A 19764-nucleotide genomic window follows, 5' to 3' on the forward strand; every position below is an offset into this window, starting at 1 on the left:
TGCTGAATCTGTTCTGTTACCCCAGGGGAGTTACAGCCGACGCCAACAGATGCTTAAACTGTGTACAATCAATAAAGTATCATTCAAGTATTCAAGTTAGTATTCATTTGATGGAAGTGGTCCAGACTGAAATAAACAAAAATGTCCAAAAACTCAAACATCATTAAATTGCATTTCTTTCTTTTTTTTATCTTCAAATTTGTAACTTAAATAATTATTCCTTTAATAAAGTGATAGAATGATAACCAGATGTTTTTAGACACGTTTGTCCATTTGTAAGGCGCTGTCTGCGAGTGGCTTTTTGGAGTTGCTTTTCATACTCTCCATGTATGTATTCTGCCTCCCTGATGAACGTTGAGATGTTGAGTACAATCTCTCCTCGCTTGACTGAACAGCGACATACATGATTTAAACACCTCGGGTCTGTACTGTCAACTGCTGAAGACTATCAGAGCACAGACCAGCTCAGGTGTTCAGAGAATTACCGGCAGTATCTGTCCGTCTCTCCTCCTGCCTGCATACCATTTCATATACTATCCGTCCTAAATAGGTTGCAAGATTCAAACTACTGCAAAATAAATTGTGCTTCATTTAGTAAAATCTAAATTACTGGTAACTGGTTAAACTATTAAACATCACTGAATCCACAAAAAGATTACACCAACAAAACCAATTTTAAGAGTTAGATGAAGTAGAAAAAGCTCCTTAAGGTAAAAAATAGCAGGTTACCACATTTTACAGTGTAGCATGATGAAAATGGCATGCCAAAGGTGCTTGGATGGCATACCATTTGGGGTGGGTTATCGTAGTGTGCTTCTATGCACGTTTGAATGTTTTTCAGGATGACAAGGAACGTGGGCCAAAGTGGCCACAGAAGTTAATAAATGTATGAACCTTACAGTAATAATTAATTCATGGTAATGAGTTTAGCTAGATGCTAACACTTACATTCAATTGCAAAGAAGTATGCGACCTAGGGATTTTAGCTCTGTCCCAAATGGCGCACTATACACTGTGCACTTACAACATACACTATGCACTCAGCCATGAAGTGCATGAATTTTCAAAGTATATTCCTGCCCCAAATGGAACACTTTATGGTTTTTTAATTCTCAGTTTAACAGCTGACGGAAGTGACATTTTAGGCGCATGTGATGTGTTGCCACTAGCTTTAGCATGTTAGCCAACCTCTTGAACAATTGCATCTCAAACAAAGTTCATATTCACACAGAGTGGGATGATGATAAAGCATTCAACTTACATTTGTGAGATACTGTCTTCACTGATGTAGTTGCTATATTCTCCATTATTTACAAGTGTTTTGTCAAACCAGCAATGTAGCCAAGTAAGTCCGGCCCTTCCGCTTGCACTGAGTGCATGAAGTGTCCAACATTCCACACTTCGTTTTGATGATTGAAGAAGTGCATCATCCGGGTACTCGTAGAACACTTCTTTTTGTTGCACTTTCAGTGTAAACATTCTACTCGCTCCGCTACAAAATGACGCAGAATAGTGAAGAAGTGTGCGGTTTGGGATGCATTTTCTATGTTATAAAAAAGCATATTGTATGGTTAGTTGTACTTCCCAATAATGCCGTATTGGCTTACTACATACTCAAAAAAGTATGCACTTGCCCATCACCAGCAAAGTATGTACCTCTAAGGGCGTCGATACACTTGTACTGTTGCGTACCCTGATGTCGATTCTTCTGCCAACAAAATATTTGTTGGAGAAAACCTCTAGAAAACACACAGACTCGCTAAAACAGAAGAACCTACTGAGCAGACGGTAAATCTATCCCTCACAGCCTTGAGTTTATTCTTGTACAGTTAAATTTGACATCTACCCTGAAGAAAGGTCTATTTCATATGCATTTCTATCCATCATATGCTGCATCAGAGCTTTCTCTAGTGTGTAAGAGACTTAATGTGTAGTAGAAGAAGCCAAATTGGGATGCAGCCTCTATCTCTGATTCTCTCATTTCAGGGCTTTAAAAACCATTAAGAATGGTGTGAGGAGATGGTTATTTGTACCGCTGTGGCAAAACAATAACGGCAGCCGGCGCAGAGTTCAGTCCCTGTGGAATAAACTGCCGACTGAACTGTAAATAATGGCTGAGAAAAAGATATTACTGTGGACTCCTTGTGATATTAAAACGCCTCTGTGTGTGTGTGATGTGTGTGTGTGTTTCCTGCTAATTGAGCAACTCTGCCAAACTAAATCCATTTTTCTAAGAGAATAATATAGTGGTGAGAAAAATGTATTAGATTTCAGGCAAAACAGAGAATATAGGAGAGAAAATAATAGATTTCGGGACTTGCACGAAACCAAACAAACCATTTGAGTTGAAAATAAAAGTGGCTGGTTGTTCATGGAGGTAAAAACACTTTATCGGAGATTCATGGCAACATGATATCAAATTTAGCTCTATTTATGCTTTTTACAAACTTTGCTGTTGTTCTTGTGTACAGTTCGTAAGTGCATGTTATTCAAATGTTTGTCATCAAAATGTAATAACTTTCTCCGCCTCTGAAACAGCTTTTGTTTTCTGCTGATGTAACCAAGGCTGCATTTCTATATTTTTGGAAGGAAATATGAGTGGTGCTTGCCAATGGGAAAATGTATGCAGTTGCCAGGGTGTTCTGGGTGGTTACTAGTGGTCGACTGATCATGGATAACTAAGTTGGTGGGAAAGGCCGATAACCGATTAATCGGCAGATAGTTTTTAAAATTGATTGATTGAATGTCAAAAAATAATCGTATTCTTTCCTTACTATGACGGGCACAGTCAAAAGAGTGCTAAATGAATAAAATCCCAGATGCAGTTTAATGTTCAACCAAAATCCCCAAAATAACCAGAAACAAATGAAGATTTGGTGCATAACGTGGGACTTTTAAATATAAACAAGCCTGAAACACACCAGGGACTCTTATTTTGAAATGAAGAAATGATGGAAAAAACTATCTGAAACTATCGCAATCGATTTTTGACGATAATGATAATTCCAAAAAGCAAATATCGGCACCGATTAATCGGTAAAACGATATATCGGTCTACCTCTAGTGGTTACGATGAGTTTACTCTTAACTTAAGAGTCCACCCTCAAGTTTCTGTGATATTCTTGTCTCTAGATATGGCTCAGGTCCCTTTTTCAATACAAGTCTATGAGATATTTTTACCCATCTTATCATCCACCAGGCAAACAATCGTAAATCAGACCACTTAGAAAAGTAATAGCGCACCACTCCTCAACATGTCTGTAACATAACTGGTGCAGGAAGAGCTAGGGGTCTTTCAGAGTAAATGCGTTTTGGCGTACATTTGCGTTGTATTTCAATCGTTTTTCAATGTAAACATGTGCCGCGTCTGGCAGATTTTTCACTGCGCAGGAGCGCTGCATTTTTTAGACACTGTGTCAAGTAAAAAATCTTTAGCTTTTTAAAACATGTTTGAAACACCAGCATGGTCTTCTCATTTGTTGCATCACGTCTAAATTTTTTAAGCGCAAAAACACATTCGGTCTGAACGTCCTCTTATACACTGAAGTTTTATATTTAAAGTCAGGGATTTCTACAAACCTTCATGCTCCTTGTCTGATATTCCAACTTTCCTCATCTTCTTGGGCGTCTTCATGAACAGGGGGAATATCGTTCGGAGGCCCAGGATGTCCACAAACTTGTGACAGTTATCAGAACCTTCTGGACCGATCATTCCATAGTCCAGAACCTTCAGAGCGCTGACCCGAGACATCTTCTTCTCCCTGGACAAAGATCATGAAGATCCACACAATGAAACGGGACCAATCACAGCTCTTTATTTGGCAGCACTGAGGAAGCGACTTTGAAATTGTTGCTACGCGCAACTCATATTTAAAGTAGATAAACTACAGTCAAGCTACACTTACGATAAAGTAGTTAGCTACACTACAAGTTACTAACAAAAAGTAGCAAACTACATTGATGTTATTTATGGGAAAAATATCAATTATTTAAAAATCAAAGCAGTATTTTCCTGGCACAAAATCAATGAGACTCTCAAATCTGGTGTCGGCATCAACTTGAATGCATAAATGTGCACTAAATACATGTAATAAATCTAAATGAAAAGGATGTCGCACACTGGACGAGAAGCGCCGCGTCGCAGCTAGGAGACGGGACAGGTATCAAACACAAGGCACGTCGATGCGGTTCAGGAAGCAGACATTACACACAAAAGTTCCCATGGTTTTTCCCTTCTTCAAGGATAATCAACGCCACAGTAAATAATGTCCTTTGAAATGGATTTGGGTCGAATTTAACGGAAAAATGCAAGTTGCGCTCCGTGGCACGGCAGAAATTTGAGCAGCCTCCAGAGTCGTAGCTGGGCGCCACTGACAGATGGCGAGCGGCAGTGTGTGTACCTTCACTGAAAACAGTTCTTTCGAATTTTAGAACGCGCCATGTGGTCCGCCAAATGCGTCCGGTGTGCGACCCCCTTAAGGCCCAGTTTACAAAAGTATGTTCAAATTCTCTCAGCTCATGAGAGAACACCCCAACTTTTTGATTTGATTATTACAGGAAAAACTCAAGTATTTTGCAAACAGCTCCTGTCACACCTCTGAAAAATATAGTCAGTTAGTAGCATGGCTGCCTTTAGTTAGTTGCTCCCCAACACTTTTATTTGAAAATGCAATTTAAAATGATGATTTAAACCACAACAATTTGGGCCATTCTGTTAAATATGAATTTAAACAGGTAGCTCAGTGGTAAAATACACTGGCTACCACCCCTGGAGTTCGCTAGCTCGCTAGTTCAAATCCCAGGGTGTGCTGAGTGACTCCAGCCAGGTATCCTAAGCAACCAAATTGGCCCGGTTGCTAGGGAGGGTAGAGTCACATGGGGTAACCTCCTCGTGGTCGCTGTAATGTGGTTCGTTCTCGGTGGGGCGCGTGGTGAGTTGAGCGCGGATGCCGCGGTGGATGGCGTGAAGCCTCCACACGCGCTATGTCTCCGTGGCAACGCGCTCAACAAGCAATTGAGGCGAATCACTACGCCACCACGAGGACTTAAAAGCGCACTGGGAATTGGGCATTCCAAATTGGGTGAAAAAGCGGGGGGGGAAATCCAATAAATAAATAAAATAAATAAATATGAATTTAAACAGACAGGTTAGAAAAAATAATTAATGAACAACCCCAAGGCCTCTTGTGTGTAAATTAGGAAACTGATATAAACACCATGAAAACTGAGTTTCTCCAGAGAGTTGACAGTAAAGACGATGACTGACTATAACAGCCATGCTCAAGGGAAATGTAGCTGTCCATCATACTGGCACTTCATTCATTCGCCAATGACAAACGACACCGTTTATCTACACTGCAGGAAAATATTTCACACGTCAAGACGAAACAGAAGAGAAAGAGAGAAAAATCGGGGTAATAAAATAAAATAAAATAAAAATGTATTTTATTAAAATGTTTTATGTGAAATTGAAAATAAAAAAAATGTATTAAAATACGGAGAAAGGTGACAATAAAAAAAAAACAAAAAACTAAAAGATAAAAAAACAAAAATAAAATAAAAATATAAAATGAACGTTTTTAGGAGACTCTATAAAAATACAGAAAAAGTGACGTGATTGAAAATGAAATATCAAATAAATTTCAATACATTTTCAAATGAATCTATTAATCGATTAAACCTTTATAGAAAAAGTGAGTCTTTGGAAAATCCAAACAAACAAATGAATATTTAACTAATACTCAAACATTTCTGGTGTGAGACGTCAACACTATATTGATACGAGTGTGATCTCTCTCATGCAGATCACTGAAATTATTAATTAAATGTGGCTCTCCAGGATTTAAAGGAGAATTTTGCATGTCTGTAATAAGATATTGATTCAGTGAGTCTGCATTTTCATTTGACATAAAATGGCAAGAGCTGTTTCAAAATGAGCAAGCTCCAATCTGACTGTCTGACTTTGCAATTTCCTCGAGTCAGAGTGAACAGTTAACAAAGGTGGGACCAGCCTATCAGTGCTTTCCTTTAGGAATTTAACATTAAAAGTGCATTCACTCTCCCAACCAATCAGAAACAGACCTGAGCATGAGGTTCATGAGCTGAAGCCCCTCCCCCCTGAGGAATCGATCGCGATTGGCCGGCAGCATGAGGCAGGAACAGAGAGCGTCAAACAAGTTCTCCATCATTTCCTGTTCCTCTGCCGTGGATGGATTATGACGTTTAAACACCTGTGATGAAAACGTTAATAACTGATTAAAACACGTTGTTAATGACGAATAAAAAAATTAAATAAAAGTTTTTAACATGTATCTGATTAAATAGATTTGCATCGGCATGATCTTGGAAAACTTCAACAATAACTACAGTCCAAAACCTAATGAGCTACCTTGATGTCTACTGTCTACATAGGCAGCTCCCTTCTAAAGCAGCATCCCAAGTTAAATGAAACCTCAAAAGTGACTGACTTGAAACACTCCACATAAGCAGATGGTTACGTACATTTTAGCTCCTACTCTCATTAGGGCAATGCAAAAAAGATGGTCATTATGATATTCTCTTCTATATTTAAACTGAAAAGTGTATATACAGTATATCATAGTAGCTCTAATCTGGAACTGCCTTTCATTTCACTGATTTTAATTATGTAATACAGTAAAAACATATCTGTGTTACAGTAATGACAATTCCCACTAAAATCAATGGGAATATTAAAAGTAAAATGTCCAGACGCATTACAGTAATGAACAGGGGTTAGAATGTGCTTAAGTGACCTGAAAATAATGTCACAATGCAGGAAATCTTAATGGTCCTAATTGTAGGCTTTGTTTTCTTTACGCAACATACTGTATAATGTATATTGATTGATCGGGCTTAAATATGACCAGGACATTTTCTTGACAGGTTTCGTGAAAATCGCCCAAGCAAGCTTTACACACAGGGCACTTGAAACACGCAATTAATTCCATTATAGTTCTACGTTAGCATGTTGCTAAGCTAACAACATGATATTATAATGAGCCTCAAAAACAAATATTGGGTAAAGTAGTACATTTAAAGGAACATTCTGGGTTCAATGCAAGTTGAGCTCAATCGACAGCATTTGTGGCAAAATGCTGAGTACCACAGGAAATAATTTCGACTCGTCCCTCCTTTTCTTTACAAAAGCAAAAATGGAGGTTACAGTGAGGCACTTACAATGGAAGTGAATGGGGCCAATTTTTGGAGGGTTTGAAGGCAGAAATTTAAAGTTTATAATTTTATAAAAACACTTACATTAATATTTCTGTTAAAACTCGTGTATTATTTGAGCTGTAAAGTTGTTTAAATCGCTTTTACGGCTGTTTTAGGGTTTACAGTTTTACGTCGTTTTGGCAATGCAGTTGTAAAATTGGATAACTTTACACAGAAATGGTAATAAGTGATTTAATCACGCACACAGACACACAAAAAACATGTTATATTGTTTATGTCTTGTGGCTATACTTTTAAAACGTATTTTAACGTTTATGGATTGGCCCCCATTCACTTCCATTGTAAGTGCCTCACTGGCTACGTTTACATGCACCCTCATAATGCGATTAATGCAATACTGCGATTAAACTGTTGCTCATGTAAACAGAATATTGCGATTGTGATATTGCAATTATGCTAATAATCAGAGTGATGATATCTCGAGTGCTCCTATTTAATCGCTTCATACTGGCATGTAAACGCTTTAATCACATTTCTTCGTACGCAAGTACGCCTGCGCCAGTGCTGCAGACGGATGATGTTACGCTCAAGCACAGGTTCAAAAACATCACAAAACAAAAGCTGTACTAACTTCTCGGCTTCATGCGAAACGGCAGTTTCTTGCACTGTGGTGCTCCCCAGATGCAGAATCGACAGCCCCACGGCAAAAGAAAAAAAATATGGCAAGTACATCTTTCAAATGAGTTTGTCCTCGCTGGCGGAACACAACAACATCCAGCACGTTTATTCTGATTCAAACAAATGACTCTTATGCACAGATTCTTTTCAGTGAAACAAAACAGAGAGTGCATCCAGTGTAATCCGACAAACAAATGACTCTTATGAACCGATTCTTTTCAGTGAAACAAAACAGAGTGTGCATCCAGTGTAGTCCAACAAACAAATGACTCTTATGAACCGATTCTTTTCAGTGAAACAAAACAGAGAGTGCATCCAGTGTAATCCGACAAACAAATGACTCTTATGAACCGATTCTTTTCAGTGAAACAAAACAGAGAGTGCATCCAGTGTAATCCGACAAAAAAATTACTCTTATGAACCGATTCTTTTTAGTGCATCAAAACAAACAGCGTTACAAAACTGAATGAAATATAATTATAATCAACATTTCGATTCGATTGATAATTGCTTGTACCTTTTGTATCAGCCTTTGCAATGGGAGAACACCTATAATGTCTTAAAATGCTATGTAGGCAGCTCACCAATTTTTGGCACAAAGCCAAATGCACATTTAATGGCGGTGTTAGAGAGACCTAGGTCATGATGAACTCTGAAGAACCTCACAGACTGAGAATTCACACAACTGCTGATTTAAGGAGGATTTCTGCTCTGAGAGACAAGAGAGTGACAGAGCGCAAGACAGACAGAGGGTCTTACTGAAAGCTGCTGCAGCAGTACGTCAATACCGTCCATTTCCCCCAACAGCTCCCTTGTTTCTGTGAAAGAGAGAGAGAGAGAGAGACGGGGGAGAAATTAGTGAGAGAGAGAGACAAAGTGAAAAGAAGATAAATGTTAGCTCATAATGCCCTGAAAAGAGAGAGAAAGAGAAAGAGTGAGCTTTGAAAACCAGACCAAGAGGAAAATTACACACCATAGCACAAGAATATCAATACAAAACACACACACACACACACACTATAGAGCAGGAGACAAAGAGACACATCTGCAGGGTATTAAACATGAATCACAGAATTCACTCAAAATACTTTTCAATATTTTGATAGTGTCAAATACATTTCATTTCAGCAATTTTGTTTAGATCTCTTCTGCGGTCATTAAACTGTATATGGGTGTTTCTTCAACTTCAGGGACTTTCAGCACTGTGGACTTCTAAAAAGTAAAGTCTCAAAATAACAATAAATGTGACTTTTTCACAGGACACCAACTGTTAAAAAATCTAATCCATCATAAAAAGAAAAAATGTACTGTACTGTTATTGTACAATCTGTTTTAAAGGGATAGTTCACCCAAATCATTATTTATTCATCCTCATGATACTCCAGGTGTGTATGACTGTCTTTCTTCACCAGAACACATGTGAAGAAAAATAGAAAAATATCTCAGCTCAGTAGGTCCTTAAAATGCAAATGGATGGTGATCCGATTTTTGAAGCTCCAAAAATCACAGACATTCAGCATAAACATCATCGATACGACTCCAGTGGTTAAATTAATGTCTTTTAAAGTGACACGATCACTTTTGGTGCGAAAAAGATAAATATCCGGTCGCAGCGGTACATGCGTGTGACGTCATCGCATTGGCATTTGAAACACATGAGAACTGACGCACGTGTGTCACAGCCGGAAGAGCAGCGCTGTTTACAAGTGAGAAGGAGGAACGCTGTACAGTAGCTTGGTTGGTTTTGGTTTAGATCTGTATTTATCTGTTTCTTTACTCACAATGGTGCGTTTGTGTGCTCATCCTGGATGTCTCAACCGAGTGGAAAGATTAAATGAGACTACATCTGTATCATGACAACGCGAATACGTCACACAAGAGACAGCGTGAACTCCAACCTCTCGTGAAGCTTACCGGAAACGATGTTTTAGAGTTAAAAAAGTACTTAAAATGTGATCTTTTTTCACACCAAAAGTGATCGTGTCACTTTAGAAGACATTAATTTAACAGCTGGAGTCGTATCGATGACACTTATGCTGACTGTCTGTGATTTTTGGACCTTCAAAAGTGAAATCACCATTCACTTGCATTTTAAGGACCTACTGAGCTACGATATATTTCTAATTTTCTCCAAATGTGTTCTGGTGAAGAAAGTAAGTCATACACACCTGGGATATCATGAGGGTGAGTAAATAATGAGAGAATTTTTATTTTTGGGTGAACTATCCCTTTAACATTCTGTAATCAGGAATGTTTTGAACTTCGCTGTGTTTATGTTCTGCATAAAATGTATTATAATCAGTAAATTATTTAATTCACTGAAGATGCCATTATTGTATTGTTTTTAAAATATCTCAGAGTGTGTAATGAACGTTGTGTATCTGTGTATTTGATGGTTTTGTGAGCCATTTGAAGGAAAGTTTGAATTAGATCAAAAATAATAACATTTTGAATATAGTGTTTGATTTTGTCCTAAAAGTTTGAGGTTTCAACAACTGAGTTTGTAGTTTTGATTTTGTGGTTATAGTTTTGAGAACTATTTTATAGGTTTCAGGAAATGTGTCTTAGCAAATGAGAAAAACTGTAATACATTTCTGTGCTGGAAGTGACGATGATGGAAATTACATTTTCTTACGTTTTTTTATTTTTATGAACTAGCCGACTCCTTTGACTGGCTAAGGTTTATCTGTAGCTAACATTTTATGTATCCTAAATACACACAATTAAATAATTTCACACTTTTTGCATAATTTGGCAAAAATACAGCTTCATTTGAAATGATGCTCAAAAAAAATATTCTGTTCACGAGTAAAATTTCCCTTGAATTTTTCTCTTTGTTTTCTTCAAACATCACTTGTCTCATATTTCATCTTAAGCATGCTCTTCACTGACACTTTTGTCAACTTGGAAATCATTTTCACACAATAAATATTGAAATGGTTTATGTTTATTTCACTTTTTATTTAGGTGATCATAGTTCTAAATATATGTAGCAAAGCATAAAGTAATGACTGCACATAATGTCATAAACTAACGCTGTCTTGTCTGTTTTTGCCTGCATTTACTCCTAATCTCCAACTTTTACATTCTTTATGTTACAGTAGAAAAGCTGGATAACTCACTCAAAGCAGTTCCTCTCTCTTTTTAAATGTCTTTTTAAACTTACTGTCATTGTTTTGCAGAAGAATGGCGAGGATTTCACTGCAGTACAGCTTATTGGCATCAAAAGGCATCTTGGCCTGTTTGGGAAAGAAACAAACGCACATTTTCAATTGGTTTGGCAGCAGAGTCCCGTTAAGCCTGTGTTTCTGTTGTCAGTGTAGCTGTTGGAATCATGCGCGACATTCGAGAGCATTAAAACTCCAACTGCAGCAGCATGATGCTCTTGTTTTAAATCTGGGGGGATTTCACCTCACGAGGATAAAAACTGCGAATGATTGCGCGATGCCTACAGCGCTTACGAAGATCTAAAATCCACCATCAACACAAACCCAATTTCACTCGAGCTGACGTCAACTATTGGTTCAAAGTGTTTGTGGAAGCCCCTAATTATATAATTCCAATATAATTGAGATAACGCACATTTTTGTTGTGATGTTACCCAAGCAGGTGTGATGGATGTCTTACCTTGATTCTCTTCAGCAGCCACTGCATCAAACCCTGCTGAGCAGCTTCTGTACATAGACCGGGCCGAAACTCGGCCATGTTCTCAATCACAGCTGACAGACAGAAAGAAACAGTGAACTCCAAGCTAGTCATAAACACATACATTTGTGAATCACGTGTTGTGACCTAGTTTTTTCGATGTCTGCTTCACCCAGTTGCCATGATAACTGACATACACCCTGCAGTGAGAGGAGAACACATCCATACTACAGATGATATATTGAATATTGACTAGAGATTAGTGATAAATCGACATATCGACCAGGCCGCTTAATCGGACAGTAATTTACTATTTTGACCACTTGGTCGATAAACAGTAGTGTTAACTTTCCCTTGTCTCAGTTCCAAAATCTACCAATAGATTTGTCAATTGATAGTAAATCATTTCTGTTTTCAAGTTTAAGCAAATTAGAATTAATGTTGGATAAAGTAAGTGTTTCACCTTAGAAACTTTGTGTACATCTGATTCGCTGTTGTTAAATTGTAATATGTTTATCGGCATTTATATCTGGCACGCCAGATATTGGTATCGGGCAATAAAAAATAAATAAATAAAAACGGGGGCGTGGGTAGCTCAGTGGTAAAATACGCTGGCTACCACCCCTGGAGCTCGCTAGTTCGAATCTCAGGGCGTGCTGAGTGACTCCAGCCAGGTCTCCTAAGCAACCAAATTGGCCCGGTTGCTAGGGAGGGTAGAGTCTCATGGGGTAACCTCCTCGTGGTCGCTATAATGTGGTTCGTTCTCGGTGGGACACGCGCCATGTCTCCGTGGCAATGCGCTCAACAAGCCACGTGATAAGATGTGCGGGTTAACGGTCTCAGAAACGGAGGCAACTGAGATTCGCCCTCCACCACCTGGATTGAGGCGAATCACTACACCACCATGAGGACTTAAAAGCACATTGGGAATTGGGCATTCCAAATTGGGAGAAAAAAAACAAAAAAAAACATACTAGAGCTGCAACAATGTATCGGCTAAAAATTTGTATTGGACGATAAATGCAATGATCTGAAATTTCGAACATTGTGCGCATGTGATTTGCTGTTGTTTAATTGTATTATGTTTATCTGCATTTATATCGGCCATCCTGCTCTCTAGATATCGGTATCGGCTACTGAAAAACCCATATCGGTTGACCACTACTAGAGATGCAACAATGTATCAGCTAAAAATCAGTATCGGTCAATAAATTAAATTATCTGAAAATGTTAATATCGATTGATTGTTTAAAAACAGTCAATAATTGGAGGGGCCTGGGCAGCCCATCCAGTAAAGACGCTGACTAACACACCTGGAGTCGAATCCAGGATGTGCTGAGTGACTCCAGCCAGGTCTCCTAAGCAACCAAATTGGCCCGGTTGCTAGGGAGGGTAGAGTCACATGGGGTAAACTCCTCATGGTCGCCATAATGTGGTTCGCTCTCAGCGGGGCGTGTGGTGAGTTGTGTGTAGATGCCGCGGAGAATAGCGTGAAGCCTCCACATGCGCTACGTCTCCGCGGTAACGCGCTCAACGGGCCACGTGATAAGATGCGCGGATTGACGTCTCAGACACGGAGGCAACTGAGATTTGTCCTCCGCTACCCGGATTGAGGCAAGTCACTACGCCTCCACGAGGACTTAGAGCGCATTGGGAATTGGGCATGCCAAATTGGGGAGAAAAAAACAACCAATATTCAGAGCTGATTATTTCCTGTCAAAAGGGAGCAGGAAAACGTGTCAGACAGTTAGCCTACAACTTGTGTAGAATTACTTTGAATTGGGTGACAATGACAACAAAGTCTCTAAGCTTTGCACAGCCTGAATTTCACCAGGTGAATCTACTGTTAAAGGTGAAATATCACCTAAAGTGAAGGCTGCTTCAGCTTGATCTTTCACAATTCAGTTAATACTGTGCTTTTTATTTCAGTATTTTGCTTATAACTTAGACCAGGTACTCTGAAACATGGAGGACATGTAGAGACAATGAATAAAGTTATTGATGAAATTTCTTTTTCATTTATGTAAAAAATGATCAGTGATTTGAAACAAGCAGATGTTTTTCTAAATAATCGTATATCGTATCGGCACACAAATTTTGTATTGGTGTATTGTTAATATTGATGATATATTCACAGTGATATTGACATATAACTAAGCAACACCACAAATACTGCAAATGTTTTAATGCACGTTCCTAAAGAAAGCTCATAAAGAGCGCGTATTTACACTAGTTTCGCGACTTAAGTCTAATTATTCGGATCCGTATTTTTAAAACTTGACACAGCATTCCGAAAACATCAACATTATGCCACAAATGCTGTCGATTGAGCTTAACTTGTATTGAACCCGGAACATTCCTTTAAGCTTGTGATTTTAGCCAGTTCCTGGCCAGGTTGTGTCTTACCTAAAGTGTTGTAAACTCCATCTGCCTCCTCCTTCACTGTTTCGTCTAAACGTTCCATGTTCTGCACCATGAGAGCGACGACCTGACCCTCCAACTAACAAACAAACAAACAAACAAAATTAAAACGCGAAAAGTAGCTAAAAGTAAACAACATGTGTTTTGCTTCTTGTTGTTGCATTTGAAATCGTGATGTCCGATTTGTGAACAAATCGCTCTTTTGGACAGGTTCTTTTTAACAGTTCAGTCAAATCTATTTGGAAAGCATTTGTAAATTATTCAACTGTAAAAACTTTGTTTAGGAGTTAAACTGGGCGACATGTTGGAATAAGTGCTGGGTAAAAATAATGAATTTCCAATTAATCGTGGTCTTTGGTTGAATAATCCCGATATCGATTCTTAAAATCCCAAGATTGATCTTTTACTTCTACTTTAGATGTACTTCAGTTTTGGTTGTGTTGATTATTATCTGTTAAATAAATAGCAATTGAACTGCATTGTTTGGGCCCACAAATGCACCATTTTCGCAATGTGCCACGTTAGAAAGTCCCCCGTTTAATTTACAGCATTAGCTAAGAGAGGACTACTTTCATAAGTACGCAAAATGGACTTTATAACTGAATTTATCAAAATGAATCAGAATTAAAATCAAATCAAATCATCATAACACAACATTTGACGTATTTACGTAACTTAATCAAAAATATAGTGATAAACAGCAGTATTAACTAACTAAACTATTTAATTAATTAACTATTACATTTAGCATTAAACATATACATTTATTTTAATATAAAAAGTTACAATCAAAACAATTTTAGGCCTCCATTAAACAAAAGTTGAACAAATGTTAGTGTAACTCATTCACAAAACCCTTCTTATGTAAATTGTTGCATTGAATTGAAAGTGGCCTGTGGTTGCACAACCAATTTACAATGAATTTCTTTCTGCTCATATTTTATGAATGAGGGCCAACAAAACGAACAGTCCAAATGCACAGATTGAGTAAAATGCATAAGTTTTCAAAACTAGTTTGAAATGCAATGTGTTCTCTATTTCTGAGCATCCGAAACAGTGCTTTAGAGATGTCTATATAAATACTTATTCTGGCATGTAAATGCTTTTTCTTGAATGCACATAAACTTACATACTAGCTGGATGCAATCAGACCCATACAGTTCAATCAAACTCTGATTGCTCGTGTACTCTTTCTGTTTCCTGACACAAACTGTCTGATTGCATAACCATAATAACAGCCTGAATATTAATGCTGTCTCTCTCTCTGTCTCTGTGTGTTGAATCTGAAAATATCAAGCCAATAAACAGCTAAATTTCTCACATAAAGTAAATCATGTCATTTTGCTCATAACAATCTAATTGTGTGCTGTTGGACTCTAACCCTCTCACGCTCGTGAATCAGCCTGTAAGCTCCTCTAACACCACTGATGATGTTTATTATCTAAGTATGAAATAAATATTTTTGTACCAGAGCATCGATGAGCACCTCCGCTCCCTCCTCGCTCTCGTGAAGGGTGTCGATGTCGGTCAGCTCCTGCAGTAGATCCACCACAGCAATGCTGATATGTGATTGATGTTAAGGACTTATGATATGGACCAAAATGTTATATTTTTAAACAAAATTAGCAAGGTAAATTACAAATTATTGTAAAGTTACACACAAATATAATGAAGTTACAATGACAAGCAGCATTATGTTCACATTTCAGCACTGTCTCATGGACAGCGACTCTCTTAAGTAGCACTTAAAGGAGCAATATGTAACATTGACATCAAGCGTTTAAAATGGGTACTGCAGTCCAAATTTAAAATATTGACGTGAGTTGTCGTCCTTGACCCCTCCTCCCCAGAGTTGAAGCTCACGCAGTTTGCCTGGTTGAGGACACGCAACAGGAACGAGCAAACTGACAATGGCAAGCGACAAGCCTTACACTGTAAGTTGATCAGCTAATGTATACGTTTGCAATGTTTTTATTGTTTGAAAATTATAAACCAGCTCATGTGGATTTTGTATAACTCGGTCAATGTTAGCTAGATGTATTGCTGGCTTCCATGGCTGCAGCGCGCTGTGTTTGCCCGCTAACTTGTTTCAAATCTGGCAACCCGGAGGTGTTGAAATACTGTTGGGAAATGGGCAGTGGGTGGGATCACACAGGCCAAAACACAAACAGAAATTCCGGAATGGACATTTCAAAGTAGAATATACTGGCTGTAGCATTGTTTTCAGAGAAGCCAGTATTTCAACTTAGCATGTTTCCTAAATCTCTGATAACATATTATGATAATTTTATGCTTTAGTACAGTAAATATATTACATATTGCTCCTTTAAAGCGTGTCCTCGCATGTTCATGTTAAGTGCAGTTTTGGGAAACGCTGGTAAAAAATAATGAGCATTCGTAAAATCGCTCGTAGAAAAAGTTCTTAACCGTTAAGATTGATCGTTATTGGGAAATGAGGCCATGTACTTTTTTCGTTACAGACGATTTAAAAAAAAAACAAAAAAAAAAAAAAAAATTGGTTAAGGCCGATAACCGGTACTTTTTCCTTTATGGATGGTTTTTTTGGCTAATCAATATTTTTTATTAGGCTGATAACAAATAATTTTTTTATAACCAGTACTTTATTAATTATGGACGATAACCAATAATTTTTTTTGTTCTGAATTGTTTTTTTGTTTGTTCACACTAGAGCTCCAATCCATAATTGTGAAATGAATTCAAGTGAAATTAGGCATTACAACATCAAAAGAACGGTAGTAAGGATGCATACATTTTGAGAGTAGAATAGACAGAATAGAGAACAGAAATAATAATATCTTACTGTTTAAAATTAAAAAAAATAATAATAATAATATATATATATATGCCCTGATATTTTCTGCTTTTAATATCAGCCTTATTAGACCAATACCAATTATAAAAAAAAAAAAAAAAAATGTAATTAAAAAAAAAAGCTAATATTGGCCAATATCGATATGATAACCAATATACTGCATCATGCATTCCTAAAAGTAAGCAATCAGCAATTTAGCTCATTACACTAGTGTCCCTTATTATCTTACTGATGCAGCAGTTTTATAAAAACAACACCTCACGAGAGACTGTACTTTACAGTGACTTTTCCACAGTAAGGCGTTTTCCTTAACCATGGTAAAATCACTGTATTAGACCGCCTCTTGTAGCTTATTGCATTAATGTAAAGTTGTTGAAAGTCAAGTGATGATCAGGATATCAGTGTTGTCATGACTCAGGAGACCGAGCAGAGAATGAACGGCATTTAGCTCCACCAGCAAATGATACAGCTCTGGAACTGTAGCGATGACATGCATCTCCTGGATGACGTCATTCAGATCAAGCTCTGCTTCCATGAATCTGCAACAACAGGAAGTGAGGTCATGTCTCTCTGCGAGTCACTGAGCAAGTGTGAATTCTGAAGTGAATTGTTTGTTTGAGTGTCTTATTTCACATTTAAAGTGCACAGTGAATAAAGTGTTAAATTGACGTTATTCTGTGAAACTCACTTCTCGGGGTTGTCCGGAAACTTGATTCTCAGTTCCTGGTTTTTGTAGGATCTCTTCTCAAAGGTCAGGATCATTTTCTTCACTGTGCTCTCATCCACAAGCTCCCCCTGTTTGCACAGCAGGTCACAAGGTCAAGAGATGATATTCTGTACCAAACTTGCTAACGCTTGGTGCTCATAACAATAGAAATTTACTATGACTCATATATATATATTATAATTGTATTTTTATTTTTTTATTGAAGCAAAAAGTTATCCAATACCTACAGTATATCACACATGGAAAAACTAACTACTCCCTTAAACTTAATAGCTGGTTGTGCCACCTTTAGCAGCAACAACTGCAACTAAATGCTTCTGATAACTGGAGATCAGTCTTTCACAACGCTGTGGTGGAATTTTGGCCCAATCTTCTTTGCAGAACTACTTTAGTTCAGCCACATTGGAGGGTTTTCAAGCATGAAATGCCCGTTTAAGGTCCTGCCACAGCATCTTAATCGGGTTCAAATCAGGACTTTGAATAGGTCACTCCAAAACTTTAATTTAGCTTCTTTTGAGCCATTCATAGGTGGACTTACTCCTATGCTTTAGATCATTGTCTTGCTGCATAATCCAGTTGTGCTTGAGCTTCAATCTCACGGACTGATGACTGATGATCTCCTTTAAGATTTTCTGGTAGAGAGCAGAATTCATGTTTCGCCCTGAAGCAGCAAAGCATCCCCACACCATCACACTACCACCACCATTCTTGACTGTAGATATGATGTTCTTTTTGTGGAATTCTGTGTTTGATTTACGCCAGATGTAACGGGACCCCCGTCTTCCAAACAGTTCCACTTTCGACTCATCCGTCCACAGAACATTCTCCCAAAAGCTTTGAGGATCATCAAGGTGTGTTTTGGCAAAATTCAGACGAGAGAGGCCTGCTGTTCCTTGGATGTTGTCCTTGGCTTTTTTGTGACTTCCTGGATGAGTCATCGCTGTGCTCTTGGAGGAATTTTGGAAGGTCGGCCACTTCTGGGAAGATTCACTACTGTGCCAAGTTTTCTCCATTTGGAGATAATGGCTCTCACTGTGGTCCTTTGGAGTGCCAGAGCCTTTGAAATAGCTTTGTAACCCTTCCCAGACCTTCTTTAGACCTTGGCACGGTGTGCTACTGGGTGAGACCTTTTAGCCAACTTCATGCTGCTGAAAAAGTTTTATGTAGTTGTTGATTTGATTGAACAGGGCTGGCAGTAATCAGGCCTGGGTGTGTCTAGTCCAGCTGAACCCCATTATGAATGCAGTTTCATAGATTTGGGGATTTAGTAACCCAGTTGGTACTGGATAACTTTTTTGCTTCAGTAAATAACATTATAATTTAAAAACTGTATTTTGTGTTTACTCAGATTGCCTTTGTTATATGTTAGACCTTGTTTACATTTTTGAAACAATTTAGTATGAGATATACACCAAAACAGAAGAAATCAGGATGGGAGCAAATACGTTTTCACAGACTGTATTTTAATTTTTTACTATAACCACAACTGGATGTTGAAATATCTACTTCTATGAGAGTGCAGCTGTCAGCTTCTCCTCTCCTCACCTCCACAGGTGATAGAAAAGTGGTTTAAATAGTGCAGTTGTTGCATCAGAAATTTATCAAGCATCTCGTATGCACTGTTCCATCTGTTTCCTCTGCGAGATGATGATCACACGACCCCGTCGCAAACACTACAATGGATTTCAAACCCTTACCAGTATGTGTGCGCACTGTCCTAACAAGCGAGTAACTGGCAATAAGCAAAAGCCAATGAAATGGAGATTGTGCAAGAGTTTTAGTGAAAGGTACATTCAAACTGTAATGCCATGCTCTCTTTAGAGTGCCCACATCAAGAGCTTTGTCCTCTGTAGTTAGTAGGGAATAGGGATGATCACTTTTGATTGGAATTCGCCCCTTGTCTGCAAACAGTCGTGTTTGTGTGCCGGTCTTTAGTGTATGCGCTTAATGCGTGTCATTGTTTCTATATCTGCGCCGCCGCAGTTTCAACTAAACTCAGAATCGATTCTGATTCTTTTGAGAATCAATTCAGAATCGTCTGAGAATCGCAATGCACCCCTAATTCATGATATCTAGTACAAAAACTAATGTTAACAAAAAGAACCTCATTGTAAAGTGTTACCGAAGCAGTTAATATCACATTGATTTTTTCCAAATCAAACAATAAGCTTTTCCGTGCCACATTTAAAAGTACAACAGTTATATATCTTTTCTATTGTACGTTTCAATGCCTGCTTTCAATCGAATCATGTAAAATTGCTCTAAA

General features: G+C 38.1%; 1 protein-coding gene across 1 annotated transcript in view; it reads right to left on the reverse strand.

Moving 5' to 3' along the window:
* LOC127418778 (beta-catenin-like protein 1) overlaps nt 1-19764 on the reverse strand; it is a 56031-nt gene that overhangs the window by 31948 nt on the left and 4319 nt on the right. The window contains exons 3-11 of the mRNA XM_051659595.1: nt 17460-17566; nt 17166-17310; nt 15407-15499; nt 13924-14017; nt 11500-11591; nt 11039-11111; nt 8632-8690; nt 6082-6230; nt 3580-3761 (exon numbers count right to left, since the gene is read on the reverse strand). Of these exons, the coding sequence (XP_051515555.1) occupies nt 3580-3761; nt 6082-6230; nt 8632-8690; nt 11039-11111; nt 11500-11591; nt 13924-14017; nt 15407-15499; nt 17166-17310; nt 17460-17566 (994 nt within the window). The remainder of the gene's footprint in view (nt 1-3579; nt 3762-6081; nt 6231-8631; nt 8691-11038; nt 11112-11499; nt 11592-13923; nt 14018-15406; nt 15500-17165; nt 17311-17459; nt 17567-19764) is intronic.

Source organism: Myxocyprinus asiaticus, chromosome 28 (assembly GCF_019703515.2).
Source record: "Myxocyprinus asiaticus isolate MX2 ecotype Aquarium Trade chromosome 28, UBuf_Myxa_2, whole genome shotgun sequence".
NCBI lineage: Eukaryota > Metazoa > Chordata > Actinopteri > Cypriniformes > Catostomidae > Myxocyprinus > Myxocyprinus asiaticus.